The sequence below is a fragment of the Mesoplodon mirus genome, assembly GCF_964341445.2.
Source record: "Mesoplodon mirus genome assembly, chromosome: 1".
Taxonomy (NCBI): Eukaryota; Metazoa; Chordata; class Mammalia; order Artiodactyla; family Ziphiidae; genus Mesoplodon; species Mesoplodon mirus.
This window is the reverse complement of record NC_138976.1, coordinates 23,114,267-23,130,795: the sequence shown is the minus strand read 5'-3', so window position 1 is coordinate 23,130,795 and position 16,529 is coordinate 23,114,267. Positions and strand designations below refer to the sequence as shown.

The window sequence follows — 16,529 nt, the reverse complement described above, 5'->3', positions numbered from 1 at the left end:
AGATAAATGTGTATAGACAGTTTAAGATTCTCAGTTTATTTAAAAGCTATCAGCAAGAGGAGAGAATCTGTGGTAGATTCAAAATTGGGATTCTTTACATACTTCAGATTCTCTTCTTTTGGAAGGTACCAGTGATCCAGGTAGACTTTAGTAGGCCTTGAGTCATCTGTCTATCCTTTACACTGCCAAACTCTGGAATTTCACCCAAATACTTTTACATAGTAGTTAACCAATGAAGAGCTTTCCAAGCTGAGTTCAGGAGTCATTATAGCAAGAATGTGAATATGACTCATGAGTTTTCATTACTAATTCTCTTTGCACATATAACTGGTACTCTGGCATTAGAGAGATTCTGGTGTGGCTATAGGGATGTATAAAGCAAAAATGGAAGTTTCTTGATCTCCTTAATTTATAAGAGGTTAGGGCATCTATAGTTACCCAGGGCTTCATAAATCCCAGTAGGTGAGAAGATGAAAATGACGAAGAAGGGTGGAGAACAGTATTGTCAGAGGGTTTTAGCTTTAAATCAGTCAAGGATACCTACACAAAGAGGGAGGAGAAATGATTTAGAAGCAGTCATGGCAGGTGAGAAAGAGGTTGATCCTAATCAACCTAATTCAGAGGTATGTGGGTCAAGAGAGAATGAGCAGCAAGCATTTGAGAAGGCTGCAAGGGAAACAATATTTTCTGTGAAGGGCCAGGTTTCAAGACAGATTTAAAGCATGTGTGGGAATAGCTGAATAGTCCCAGCAACCAGGGGCCAGAATGAAACTGCTCCCAAGTGAATCCTCATGAAGACCTTCTGGGATGGTGGAAGGACTTCAAGCTTCTTCAGATGGAGTCAGTGGAGCCTAGGTTGGATTGGGCTCCAAGGGAATTCTATACCAGGTGGGCAGGCTGAGAAAAGATCAATTCATGTCCAGAACTTTCATCATGTAATTTAAAAAAAAACAACAAAAAAAACAATGGTAGGTCTTGGTAGATTTAGGGGAAAGGGTGATGCCTTCTCTGAAGTCAGCCACAGTCTAACCCTATCTTAAAAACTTATATTCAATGGGGTTATTAATCCTCAAGGCCATTTTAAATAAAGAGTTTAACATACATTAGAGGCCAAAATTAAGAAGTTAAGCAGAATGAGCTATAGATTTAATTCACAGCTAATTATATAACCTTTTACAAACCATTCTTAACTGTTCTGTACTATAGTTTCTTATTTCAAAAAAACTGCTCATGATAATGTCTGAGCCTCTTCTGTTATCACACGCAAATTAGACCATACCTATAAGAGTCCTTTGGAAGAAAGAAGTTAAAAATTATGCTTTTAAACCTAACGTCCAAACTAGAAAATCTTTCTAAGAAATTATAATTGACAACTCAATGCAGAGAACAACAGAATAAAACTAAGACAGCTTAGAATTTACTATTTTTAAAACTTAGTAAATATTGAAATATAAGTTTAAACTACTTTGGAATGAAATGACAACTTCTATCTCTATACCTTGTCTTAAGACTCATATTCAACCTCACTAGGGGCCTAAGAAATATAAATTAAAACAGTAAGATATCATTTTCTCCTTATCTGATTGGCCAAAAATTTTAAAGACTGATTACAGCTAGGGTTGAGAGTACTCTTAAACACTGCTAGCAAGTGGATACACTGGTGCAAGCTTTTAGAACAATTTGACAATATTTATCCAGAGATAAACATACATATCCTTTAATTACACAATTCCATTTAGAATATGACTTACCAAAATACTCTTACATGTATGCAGATATATATATAAAAAGGTGTTTACAGCAGCAATGTTTGCTTAAAAAAAATGAGTAACAGTATAAGTCTAAATGTATTGGTAGAGAAATGGCTGGGTAAATTGGTAAAAATGGAATAAAAGTTAGCCATGAGAAAGGTAGTCTTTATGAGCTGATAGAGACACATTCATAAAGAATTAAGTGGAAAAAAAATTAACTTATAGGACAGTGATCCTATTTTTGTTTATAAAGATCCTTTAAAAACTACAATCAATATTATTTACACAAGAAACACATACACCAAACATTCATATTCTAGTTTGTCTTAATCTGAAATTCATCCCAACAGAAAGTCATATTAATTTTTAAGCAAAAGGCTCTAGGTACAATTCATTATAAGGAAAATTTAAAAAATATTTGTGCTTTGTATCATGTCTTTGGGAAGCACAAATTAAAGGGAAAAAATTCTTACTTTTTTTTTTAGATACTGACTTCTATAAGCCCTTCTGGTTGAAACTCTGACTAAAACCCCAGAGACATTTATAATATGATGCAAAATGACGTCTAAAATAACAATGTGCTAAAATTTAACATGCTACAAGTAACTGAAATGTCTTCTAAGTTACTTCTGTCTTCTTAAATCTAAAGAAAGATCTAAGATAAGCATATTTCAAGTTTTGGTGGTTTGTCCATCTTGCATGAGAATATTATACCACCAAGAGCCACCAATAAGCAGCATCAAAGCAGGCTTCATACAGACCTTTGTATACAACTGTTAAGTGTTTATATATATATTTTCATCTAACTATGAATGAATAGGTACACAAATTTTACATGTCATTTATTACATACCTCTTTAATTACTACCTTCACGTTGTCAAGCACATGAAGCCAAAGAAGCCAGCACAGGTTTACAATATTTATTGATGCTGCCCCCTGATGAACCCATTCAGTAGGATCCCTATCCTGAGATATTAGAGCACTGATTTACATGATCAGTGGCCAAAGGGACATGACTATCATTATACACAGTGCATAGTAAACATGCTTTTAAGTAGGCTGGCAGATGGTTACAGATTGGCACAATGCCCCCAAAGTCCGACAAATTAGTTACATGCAGGATACTCACATCAGCATAGTGGCCTATCATATCACATCTGTCACACCGTTTTCTCCAGGAAGGTCTTTCAAGACATTTGTGAGTAGAAGACATAGGCAAAAAACAGTCTAAGCAAAAGCGGGCCGGACAGGCATACTGGAGGTGTCCTGTCTCGGAGCAGAGGCAGCAGGAGCGGACTTTCTATGTGGCAGACAAACAGAAAATCTCTTTAGCAAAATACTTCAGTCTCAAATAGAATACTACTTTTTCTTTTTCAGTATAATTCCATAAAAAGTTATTTCCAATTTGGAAACACAATGAAGGTCTTGAGCATAATTATAAAATCAAACAAAATGTCTGAAATCAGAGCTTTAACAAAACCATCTGTATCCTGTGGTTGCCAAAAAGGCTTAGTCTGCATGTACTATCATCTGGCATCTATTTCTTATGCCTTGTCTTGTAGGACACTGACAAAGTGGAATGTGTCTGAGAGGGAAAGTAGGATGATGAGGATCTGGAAGCTAAGTCATAGGAGCAACAGATACAGAAAGAGGCTGCTCTGCCAGGCAAAGACAAAGAGGAAACAAGAGAGCCATCTCAAATATTTGAAAGGCAATCATTTGGGAGAGCAAGTTGGTAAGGGAAGGAATATTTGTTAAGGGCTTACTAGTGTCAAGAAATGTCTAAGAGTTCTGTGTTATTTCAAAGATTGATGTATCTGTTTAACATAATTTACATCATAAACATTTATAAATGCCTAAAATTATAATTTTCTAACAATGAAAATTATCCCACAATTAAACAAGTCGTGTCATAAAGTAGAAGGTTTAGAAGTGAAATGAGTCTCAGGAATCAATCTGATTCAATCTTCTCATTTTATAGAAAAGAAAAAAGAAGCACAAAAGGTGAAGTGATTTGCCTAAGGTTGTACAACTACTAATGGGATGCTGAAATTGATTCTGGCTGTAGATTTATTGTTCTTTACTACTACTCTAGGCTGCGACCTACATAAACATGTAATATGAAATTTAACACATGTAACATTTGAATTGTAAGATTATAACGGTTCGAACCCTATGATTTTGATTTTAACAATGTGGAAAGACACATTACATATTTCACATACTTGTGGAAAGGGGCAGTTTTTTGACAAATGGCCACATTTGTCACAATTTCTACAGGTAACGTTTTTGTTGACTGAATAGTATCGGTGGGTCCATCTTCCAGATGTTCTTTTTTTACCTATCTGTGCCTAAGGGAAAAAAAAAGATCAAGAATTAAAATTATTTCACTGTTTAAGAGAATTAACAGTCATAATCTGTTCAATTTAGAACTTAGCAACAGGGAATTTTGTATTCTTAAAAGGAGTTAGAAAAACTTAAAAGGGGTGCCATGAAAACAGCTCTACTTTTTGTCTGCCCATCTCCCCTTTTCTTTTACACTTCTCCATATGGTTCCATTTCTTTTTTATCTTTCTCTACTTACGGTTCAGGTCTAGTAGGGGCACTGAAATGCATCATTTAGACATTCCAGTGGCATTCAGAGTCAAAGATATTGCTGACATATATCTGGACGTATACATTTTTCTGGATGAGAAACTTGCTTAAATTTTTAGTTAGGGGTTGGTGTTTTTTATGATTTTGTCCTTTATAAAGTTATAAAACCACATAGTGACCAAATACATTCCTTCTTTTGAACAGTCCAGGGTTACTGCTTACAAACTGGATTTTAATTTCTAAGAGAGAATGAGATAATTTCCTTCCCCTAGAGTCCTTTTAAGATCCATTCTGCCTACACTGATCCAATTCTAGCTGTCCCATATTCTAGCCAAAATCCAGTATCTTGCAAGAGAACATTAGCAAAGCATATCATATGGACTATCTAAAGAGGAATACCTAAATGCCAACCATGCTTTTATCTTGTTTGGTACAATTCCATCTTTGAAAAAAACTTTCATCTTTTACTTGTTATTCTGCTGAATTGGCCAAGTAGACCTCAAAAGGAGACACAATCTAATTATCTCTTAACATTTTCCTTATACCAAGTTGTAAAATTACTCTCTTTTCTAGCCATCTGTCATAATTAAGGCTAATAATTGACAAAGACAAACACCTGCCACATCCTAAATATAGACTAACCATTTCCTTACACTGAAGAAGCAGTTATTTCCGGTGTTGATCTTTAGTGGTATCAGGCAAAATGGGCTGAGAGGACTTACCATAGCAGAGAAGAAACAAAAGGGAAAGGGGGACTAAATCATTATGGCAATTAACTGACTGACAAAAATCAAGGCTGAACTACTACGCTTCTGAAAAATTCAATCACCCATAGACTAAAATTAAACTTTTTCTTACAAGATACTTGGACTGCTGCTACTTTAAAAAAGCTTATTAAGTCATCATAATGAAATGAAACTATGCCTCAAAGAAAATTATTATTCTATTATTCATAACTTCAAAAATGTTTTGATTTTACCTCAACGTCTTTGTCACTGATGAACCAGTTTACACCATCTTCTCCTACAAAACAAATAAAATGTTACTCAATCTTGACACCTTTAAAGCACTTGATTGACAATAAATTATTCAATCTGTCAGTATTGAAATTGAACCCCAAAGGTATAGTGAGAACCCCTTAACATCTTATCTTGACACCGTCATTATTTGTGTGGCTCTGAACAAATACTTAACCTCTCTTAATCTCAGTTTCCTTACCTGTGAAATGGGAATAATAGTATTTCCCCTGTACACCTAAAAAATATTGTGTGAATCAAGTGAGATACGTGAAAATGCTTTGAAAACCATCAAACTATAAACAAATATATATATAAAAAAATCACTGAAGGGACCAAAAACCCAACAGCAGGTGCAGAGAGAAATTTTATCTGAACTTCCCTTATCTGACTAAAAGCCTGCTTTGTGAGTCAGCTGCCACAGCCCCTCTCCCCAACCCAGAAGTCTCTAGTCAGGAAAGTCACTGACCTTGGGTACCAGGACATTCCCCCAAAACTGTGTAAACAAGCACATCAAAACCTTCTATCAGGGCTTCCCTGTTGGCGCAGTGGTTGAGAGTCTGCCTGCCGATGCAGGGGACATGGGTTCGTGCCCCGGTCTGGGAAGATCCCACATGCCGCGGAGCGGCTGGGCCCGTGAGCCATGGCCACTAAGCCTGCGAGTCCGGAGCCTGTGCTCCGCAACGGGAGAGGCCACAACAGTGAGAGGCCCAAGTACCGCAAAACAAACAAACAAAAAATCCTTCTATCTTCTGAAGCCCTAAATCCTCCCTTTTGTTAAGTTAGTATACAAACCTTTACCTTTGGCTATTTAGTGAGTTACTCATTACTGAGTGCTTCCACCCTTGGTCTTTTCTCCTGTAACTCTCTCTATTGTCAGTTAACTCGCAGGCCCCCCACCATTCAGACCCAAGTAGGTAGAAGAAAGGTTTTTCCTTCCAATATCAGTATTAACTGTGTCCGCCAGCTTCTCACTGTAACATTTTTATAAGGTGGACTCTGAATACTATCTCATGATTAGAGCTAGGAATTTAGCACTGTATTTTACAACACCAAAAATAGTGAAGTAAAAGAGCAAAAACAGAAGGCCAAATATCCAGAAGACAGTGACCAATCTAAAAATATAACTGTAAAAACCTACGGGGGTGGGAGCCCTACATTTTTCTTTATCAGCTGTTTCCTTCTCTTAGCACTGCCCCTTTACAAACTTGCAAATGGCTGCTATTCCCTTGGTCCATCCATGGCCAAGGAGGAAGGGACATATGACTAATTCAGAAGCTAAGGTGTCAACAAAGGACCGAAAGATTTTTTCTTCCCCCAAAGCAAAGATTTCCTCCTTCCTCCTATCTACTCTTCTTCTCTATCTCAAAAACACAAATTGAGCTTGACTCTTCTTTGAAAGGAATTTTGAAGAGACATGAAGTAATCTACATTTTCCCAGGCCTACCAGGAGTAAGTGTCTAGAGATACATTTTAAAATAAAATACCTTTACTAAGAAAACCAAGAGGCTGCTTTACAAAAAGACCAATCCATAGGAGAGCAGAGATGCTGTGCTGATGATTATTTCCTTTGTAAAATTCGGAGGCTGCATCCATATACTGAGAGTGGAGAATACATTAAATAGCAGCAGCTTCTATTCCTTCATCATCACCATCCACGCTATTATTCTTTCATTCAAAGGATTTGTCTAAGGAGCATGCTTTGCTGTAACTTTCAAAGCTGCCTTTTGTACCTCAGTGTCCTTCATCATTAAAACTCAAAATGACCACTTAAAATCACTTTAATTATAAAACTGACTTAATATTGTCCTTAAAAAATGAACTCCCAAACCAAGGAAATGCAAAATAGCAACTGTTACCACCCCCAAACTCCAATAAATTTACACATGAACAGAGAATATTGAAAGAAGGGAAGGTTTACAAGGGAGATCAGCTCCATTTAGATTGTTTTAACATACCCATGGAATTCAACAATATTCTAGGTTACACTCCTCCTCGACAAGCTACAGTATATTCTTACTGTAGAAAATTTGTCAGCAAGTACACAAAATAGGCTTCAATTACAAATGAAATCAGACTTCTGGGTGGTAAATGAAGTAAAGGCATCACGAGGAAAATATAAGTCAACTCTTGGCCCTACTCATGGTTCAGTTTTGGTTCTACCCTAGCAATAACTGACTCTTATACCTATCTTGTTTGCTCCTTAACTCCAAATCCCAACCTAATGGAAGCTTTGTCTAAGAGCAACTCATTAGAACTTCCACAGGCAGCCAATTCTCCACTTTGATCAATTTCTGGTAAGGGACTTGTCAGAAATGTGGGTTCCAGACTTAACCCTATCTCTTATTTGCTGTGTGGCGTCGGGCAGGTTATTTACCCTCTCTGGGTCTGTTTAGTAATGGGTTGGATAAAGTGGTATCCATGGTATCTTCTAGCACTAAGTTTCTGTGATTCTATCAAATTTTCATTCATTACTGGAATCAAATACATTGTTACTTAGTCTACATTACCTAAATCGTCCAGGTCTTTGCAACCAACAGAGTGTCTTGACTTAAAGACAACTTCCCCACAGGGCCCAGGAGCACCCATCTTCTATGTGTGTACCAGCCAACGCCACAGAATATAAAATGGGATTGCCCTAAAGTGTAAAATTAGGACTGCCCTAAAGATGCCTAATATCAACTCTTACCTGCTTTATAACCTTGTCTTGCTAAGATCCAGAACTATGATTCTTTTCAGACTTTAGAACTGTAATCAAAGCAATAACTGATAACTCTCTTTGCATTAAATTAGCTCAGTTTAACAAACATGTATTGAAAGGTTACAATAAGCAAGGTGCTATAGGGTAAACAAAACTGATAAGAGCTTATAACTTAGGCAAACACAAACAGATAAAAAGAAAAGGAGTAGGAGAAAACCAAACAAGATGCTATGGTAAATTCAGAGGAAGAGCAGATATCTGAATTTAGGGAGAAAGGGGAAATAAGTCACAGAAGACTGTGCCATAAAGAAAACTGTATTGAGGTATAATTTACATATTATAAAATATACCCACGTAAAAAATACAGTATGATGCATTTTGACAAACGTACACACCTGTGTAACCACCACAAAAATCAAATGTAGAACATTTCCATCATCCCAAAACGTCACCTTGAGCATATTTGCAATCAATCCCCTACCCGAGGCAACCACTGATTTGCTTTCACTCACTACAGATTCATTTTGCCTGCTCTAGGACTGCATATGAATAGAATCATACATTATGTACCATTTTGTATATGGCTTCTTTCACTCTGAATATTTGTGAAAGTCATCGTTTATGTTGTTAGGTAGTAGTAGTTTGTTCCTTTCTTACTGCTGAGCAGTATTCCACTGTGTGGCTACAACCATTTGTTTAGCTGTTTATCTCCTGAAGAACATTTAGGTTGTTTCCAGTTTTTCACAATTATAAATAAAGTAGCAATAAACATTCTAGTGAGACTCTCTTCTTACTTGACATAAGTTTTCATTTCCCTTGGGAAAATAGCTAGGAGTAGAATTATTAGATATGGTAAGTATGTCTTCACCTTCATATGAAACTGGCAAATTTTTCCAAAGTGATTGTATCATTTCACACTCTTTTCAGCATTGTATGAGAGTCCCAGCTAGCTTCATAATCTTACCAATACTTCGAATTTCAGTTATTTATTTAAAAAAATTTTATTGGTGTATAGCTGATTTACAACACTGTGTTAGTTTCTGCTGTACAGCAAGGTGAATCAGTTATACATAAATATATAGCCACTCTTTTTTAGATTCTTTTCCTATATAGGTCATTACAGAGTATTGAGTAGAGTTCCCTGTGCTATACAGTAGGTCCTTATTATCTATTTTATATATAGTAGTGTGTATATGTAAACCCCAATCTCCCAATTTATCCCTCCCCCACCCTTTCCCTCTTGGTAACCATAAGTTTGTTTTCTATATCTGTGACTCTATTTCTGTTTTGTAAATAAGTTCATTTGTACCATTTTTTTAGATTCCACATATAAGTGATACCATATGATATTTGTCTTCTCTGTCTGACTTACTTTACTCTGTATGATAATCTCTAGGTCTATTCATGTCACTGCAAATGGTATTATTTCATTCTTTTTTACGGCTGAGTAATATTCCATTGTATATACATATCATATCTTCTTTATCAATTCATCTGTTGATGGACATTCAGGTTGCTTCCAAGTCTTGGCTATTGTAAACAGTGTTGCCATGAACACTGGGGTGCATGTGTTCTTTCGAATTATGGTTTTCTCTGGATATATGCCCAGGAGTAGGATAGCTGGATCACATGGTAGTTTTATTTCTAGTTTTTTTAAGGAACGTCCATACTGGTTGTACCAATTTTGGAATTGTCAGTCTTTTAAATTTTAACCTTAGAATGGGTGTGAAGTAGTATTCATTATGATTTTAATGGGCATTACTCTGATGAATACAGTGAATAAAGCCAGTATTATTGCCTCCTTTCCAATCTGTATGCCTTTTCTTTTTCCTACCTCGCTGCCTTATGCAGGACTTCCATTATGATACTCAGTATTAGTGGTGACAGCAGATAATCTTTGCTTTGTTCCCAATTTTAGGGAAAAAACATATTCAGATTTTCACAATTAAGTATACTGTTTGCTGTAGATTTTTCATAACAGGTTGAGCAAATTCCTTTCTATTCCTAGTTTCCTGAGTTTTTAATATGAATGTGTGTTGAATTTTATCAAGTGCCTTTTCTCTATCAACTGAGATAGCCCATGGTTTTTCCTCTCTCTTTCTCTTAATACAGTGAATTACAGTGATTTCATTTTCAAATGTTAAACCTTGTATTCTGTGATTAACTCCACTTGGTTAGGATGTATTATTCTTTAGAATATGCTGCAGAATTCAACTTGCTTTTATTGAGAATTTTTACATCTGTGTTCATGAAGGATACTGGTTTACACTTTTCTTATAATGTCTGTCTGGTTTTGATATTGGTGTAAAACTGGTCCTACAAGAGTTCAGAAGTGTTGGGAAGAGTTTGTGTAGGACTGATATTATTTCTTCCTTAAATATCTGATAGAATTCACCAGTGAAGTCATCTAGGTTGGAGTTTTCCTTGTTTGTGGACCAAGAATTTTACTTGTAGGAAGGTTTTAAAAGAGTAATTCAATTTTTTTAGTAGATATGGAGCTATTCACATTTTCTATTTCTTCTTGGGCCAGTTTTGATAATTTGTGACTTTCAAGGAATTTGTCTATTCTAAATTGTTGAAATTATTGGCATAAAGTTGTCCATAATACTCTCTTATTCTTTTCCTTTGAGTAATCTAATTTGTACTTATGCCTATTCAGTAAATTTTTTTTTTTTTTTTTTTTTGTGGTACGCAGGCCTCTCACCGCTGCGGCCTCTCCCGCTGCAGAGCACAGGCTCCGGACGCACAGGCTCAGCGGCCATGGCTCACAGGCCCAGCCGCTCCGCGGCATGTGGGATCTTCCCAGACCGGGGCACGAACCCGTGTCCCCTGCATCGGCAGGCGGACTCTCAACCACTGCGCCACAAGGGAAGCCCTATTCAGTAAATTTTTAATCTCAGATATATATTTCAGCTCTAGAAGTTCCATTTGCTTCTTTTTTATACCTCTCATTTCTCTTACTATATTTCTCCCTTCCTTTAAATTTCAGAGTACATTTTTAACAGCTGTTTTAAAGTCCCTGCTGCTAATTTCATATTCTCTGTCATTTCTAGGTTTGTATCACTTGACTGATTCTTCTCCTGGTTATGAGTGACATTTTCCTGCTTTTTTGAATGCCTAGTAATTTTTCCCCCCCTTGGTTGCTACTGAGGTACACTGTTGAGTGTCTTTTTTAAAAATTTATTTTATTTATTTATTTATTTTTGGCCGTGTTAGGTCTTTGTTGCTGTGTGCGGGCTTTTTCCAGTTGCGGTGCAAGGGCTTCTCATTGCGGTGGCTTCTCTTGTTGTGGAACATGGGCTCTAGGCACGTGGGCTCAGCAGTTGTGGTGCACGGGCTTAGTTGCTCCGCGGCATGTGGGATCTTCCTGGACCAGGGCTCGAACCTGTGTCCCCTGCATTGGCAGGCGGATTCTTAACCACTGTGCCACCAGGGAAGGCCCTGTTGAGTGTCTTGATTTTTTCTTACTTTAAAAAGTGTGAGAATCTGTTTTGACAAGCAGTTAAGTAACCTCCAGATCAGCTGACCCTTTTGAGACTTTTAAAGCTTTGCTAGGGTAGGTCCAGAGTAGCTTTTACTTAGGGTTAATTAAGCCCTACTACCAAGATGTATCTTCTGGGGTCACTACTGAATGTCTAGGGTGTTTAACACAGTCTCTCCAATCTGGCAAGTAAGAACTCGGGTAAGTTCTGGGAATTGTTTGGCTTCCAGTAGGTTTTTGTCCACATCTAGCGGAGTTCTGCCCTATCCATGGGCAGAGAAGAACTCAGTATCCTTGGTATTCATGGGTACACCCCAACGCAGATTTCTGGAGTTATATCCATTTCAGCTCTCTCTCTCTCTCTCTCCAGTATTCTGCCTCACAAACTACAGCTTCTTTAGCCTCTCTGAACTCTGATCTCTGTCTTCTCATCTTAGTGAGATGGACATGTTGTGCCTGGGTTCCCTTTCTTAGCACCATGATGCAGGTTGATTGCAGGGTGCACCTCATTCGTTTCCATATTCTCATGAATCATAGTCCAGTACTGCCTGTTGTTCAATGTCTGAAAATGTGCTAATTGATCTGTAGTTAAGTCAATCCACTAAAATTTTTCATTTCAAATATTGTATATTTCAGCTCTATAAGTTCCCTTTGGTTCTTTTTTATATCTTCCATTTCCCTTCTTATTATATGCCTCTTTCCCTTTAAACCTCTGTATATTTATAATGTCTGTTTTAAAGTCCTTGTCTGCTAATTTCATCATCTCTGGTCAAGAGGGCAAGTCTGGTATAAGTTAACACAATATGGCTGGAAGCAAACATCTTGAATAGGATTTTAACAGGTGATGAAAGACATGAGTAAAAAGGAAAGGCACAAGCAACATAATCAAAGAGGTAAAAGGATACAGCAAACAATACAGGTTGACTGGAACAAAGGGTGTGATAATTCCTTTACTAAGAATTTTACCTTTTTATATATAAAGAATACTGAGAATTAAAATATTATTACTTACAAGAAGCTTTTTACCCGAAACACATATGAGGACTTACTAATTAATATTAAATCTATTCTTCCAACTAAGAAATTTTACTAATTAATATTAAATCTATTCTTACAACTAAGAAATTTTCCATGTCTTTCCTCTTTTAGTTTAACATTAAAAGTCTTGACTTCCTACTGTGTGGAGCTTTCCAAGGAATAATACATCAGTCTTCTTTCTGCCAGAGTAGTACTCTTGAAAGCAGAGACAGTAAAACAGTATTACAGGGTGCTTTTGTTAATACTATGCAACAAACAGAATATTTCCTGTCTTTTGAAATAACTTCAAGACAAAAAAGCAAACCCCAAAGAAAAGTGAACCCATAACCTTACACATTTTACATATTTTCTCCTATTTCTGGAACTATTCTGCTATCTTTATTTCTCCGTTCCTCCTTTCCCTCCTTCCTTCTCTTTCTCTCATGCATAAAGATAAACATCTTCCAAATTTATATGGTGATGGTGACTCACAGTCTATAAATTGTTTTAAATACATATTTCATCTTCAGAACAATCCTGTATGGTTACACAAATGTTCATTTTTAAAATGTGTGTGCTTTCTACAAAAAATTGCAATTGTTGCTTTTGTGAAATATAGTGCTAATGTAGCTATGTACCCATAAGACTGCATTCAGTTTTCAAAGGATCTAAGGAAGAGTTTGGGCTAGATTTCTGAGGAGTAAAGCCAGTTCATGCTCTGCTTCAATTATACTTAGTCTGCCTAAATTCTGGTGGGTGGGAATTGGTGAAGATCGTTTCTTTGCTGAGGAAGCAGGCACAATTATAGAGCTGGTTCTCTCTACCTTTTGGGATAATTTGACAGGAAGTAGGAGTTAGTGAAATGTTTTTCCTAAGATCACCAAAGATTATAGAAGATTTCACTTCAGCATATCTAGTTGGTCATTTTCAGTACAGGAGCCAGGTACTAAGAAGAATCTTTTCCTGAGCCTAATACACTATAGCCCCTTCTTACACGGAAGCCATAGGTGCCTTACATTTTCTAGATATCCTAATTTCTAACATCTAAAATTTTAAGTCTCATTACAATTCAGTGAAAAGGTATATATTTATGATTTCCTCCGCATACAATGGACTTGAATTTAATATTCAGCAAAGTAGATACAAGAAGTTATTTTGCCACTACTAATTATTTAAGAACGTAAATGTAATTTTCCTCAAAGTATAAAATGTTTTCATTTAATGTAGCGTTGAGTTAATTTTCAACAAATATTCACTGAAAATCTCTCATGTAAAAGACAGTGTAGGAGGGAGAAAGATGACTAAGACATGGTGCTTGCCCTCAAGGAACTTATCATATAGTAGAGTAGTATGTACTATCTTGGGGCTAAAGAATCTAAAAAGTACTACTGTGTTAAGTAAATAACCATGATAATCTCATTTTTAAAAAATAGGATGGGACTTCCCTGGTGGCACAGTGGTCGAGAATCCACCTGCCAATGCAGGGGACACGGATTTGATCCCCGGTCCAGGAAGATCCTACATGCCGCAGAGCAACTAAGCCCGTGTGCCACAACTACTGAGCCTGCATGCCACGGCTACTGAGCCTGCGTGCCACAACTACTGAAGCCTGCAGGCCTAGAGCCTGTGCTCCACAATAAGAGAAGCCACTGCAATGAGAAGCCCACACACCGCAATGAAGAGTAGCCCCCATTCGACGCAACTAGAGAAAGCCCATGCGCAGCAACGAAGACCCAACGCAGCCAAAAATAAATAAAATTTAAAGAAATTTTAAAGAATAAGATGATTTAATTAACATCAAGTTTTTAAAAAGATTGAAAGTCCTCTATTATTTGGGATATGGGTTACTTAACAAGAAATACTGAATTCTACCAATGATCAATTAATTAACTTAGGATGACTGTGTCACCAAAACAGTCTTCATACAATATTAAGTATGTCAGTTCTCTAGCAACTGTTTTCTCTCCAAATAATTGGTGAGTCTATAGACAGGCTCACAGATGCGGATTGGGAAAAAAGAGACAATGGTTGGTAGATACCTGCAATCCCTCAGGAACCTAGATTTGGGGCATTCTCAATACCTTTTCTCTCACTTGCAGTATACAGCCAAAACTCTGGCTCATATGACATGGCATTCTTTCACTACATTAAAACACACTGAGGGACTTCCCTGGTGGTTCAGTGGTTAAGACTCCATGCTTCCACTGCAGGGGGCGTGGGTTCAATCCCTGGTCAGGGAACTAAGATCCCACATGACGCATGGTATGGTCTTAAAAAAAAGCCAAGAAAACAACAACAAACAAAAAACAAAGACCCCACAAAACATAAAGATCAATTGAGGTTAAATAATTTGGCAGTTATAGCAAACAGACAAATCAGACATATTACATTTCTAAATTTATTGCCCACACTCCCTTTTTACATACCTAACATTTTAAACTAAAAGGTCCTACTGTTTGTAATTTAACACTTCTAGTGCTTTCCCTTTTCTATACTTTTGGTCATTTTATTCCCTTGATCGTCAACACCATAACCCTCTTTGCCCAATTTTCTACCCAACTCAGTCCAATTTCCATGATTATAATTTTTTTTTCCCTGCAGGGCTGCTTTCCCTCCAAAGGCTGGGGAAGATCCATTTCCTGGCCTTTCCCAGCTTCTAGAAGCCAGCGGCAACACTTTTTTTTCGGCCACACACGAGGCTTGTGGGATCTTAGTTACCCAACCAGGGATCGAGCCGGGGCCCCTGGCTGTGAGAGCACAGAGTCCCAACCACTGGACTGTCAGTGAAGTCCCATGATTATAAATTCTGAATATTCTGTAAGGCTCTGCTCTTCATATTTAATGAGTATATGGGTAATATTCAGTACATTTCTCATTTGACCTCTGTGAGCAGTCAACAATTTCTTGGCTGATAAAACAAGCTACTTTCCTAGTTCTTGTTCCCCTTTACAGGTTCTTCTTCCTTCAGTGGCCACTTGGTATATTCCATTCTTTGTCCTCATTCTCATTCTACATTCTTTGTCCCAGGTTGTCATACATGGCCATTGAGAGAACCACCAAACCTGTATTTCCAGGCCCAATCTTTTCTTGAGCTCCTGATCTATGGGATATTGGGATTAGATATCTTATAAGTAACTCAAACTCGTAATTACTAAGAATAAATCTTTACCTTCTCCCCATTCCTTGCGTTTCTCTCTTAAAAACAAACCCTACTTCTCCTCCTTGTATATTCTATCTCAATAACTTGTACCACAGTTTATTTTCCAAATCAAAACCTCAACTCTTCGCTTTCACCTTTCATACAATTGCTCACCAAATCTATTCATAATAACCTCAATGCCATTAGGCTGACCCAGAGACACTTAACTTCTCACCTAGATTATTAAAATAATTTCTAACTATCTCTAGTACCACAACCCATTTTTGCCTTCCTCTGTTACTGGAATAATGTTTCTTTCTTTTTTATTTAGGGATTTTTTTTTTTTTTTTTTTTAGGTATAGCTGACATATATTAGTTTCAGGTATATAACATAACGATTTGATATTTGTATATATTGTGAATGAAATAATGTTTCTAAAACAGAAATGTGAAAACATTCTGCCCTGAATGATCCCTCAATGCCTGCAGAATCAATGTAAAACTCCTCTGTATGTCACACAGTGCCTTCCAAGATTTGGCCCTTACCTATTTCTCTGGCTTCACCTTCCTGATGCCAATGCTCCAGCTATACCTAATACTTTTCCCAATGTGTCCTCTTGTTCTCTGCAACTATGCTTATGCATGTATTCCCTGGAACACAAGCCAACCCCAATTTCAACCACTTGGAACTAGGACTTGGTCTTCAAGTCTCAAATCATGTGTTACCTCATCCATTGAAGTCATCCCTGATAACACCTCAAAAGCAGAGATGATCACCCTCAACTTTGTAACATCCTGGACTTTAACCTTGTCATTTCTATCTTTGTA

General features: G+C 37.0%; 1 protein-coding gene across 3 annotated transcripts in view; it reads right to left on the bottom strand.

Annotated features, from left to right (window-relative positions):
• The window catches only part of ZCCHC7 (zinc finger CCHC-type containing 7), a 240,332-nt gene that overhangs the window by 51,691 nt on the left and 172,112 nt on the right, over positions 1-16,529 (bottom strand). For all 3 annotated transcript variants that reach the window (XM_082643237.1, XM_082643236.1, XM_082643238.1), the window contains exons 3-5: positions 5,327-5,370; positions 3,978-4,103; positions 2,882-3,052 (exon numbers count right to left, since the gene is read on the bottom strand). In XM_082643237.1, coding sequence (XP_082499363.1) covers positions 2,882-3,052; positions 3,978-4,103; positions 5,327-5,370 — 341 coding nt within the window. The remainder of the gene's footprint in view (positions 1-2,881; positions 3,053-3,977; positions 4,104-5,326; positions 5,371-16,529) is intronic.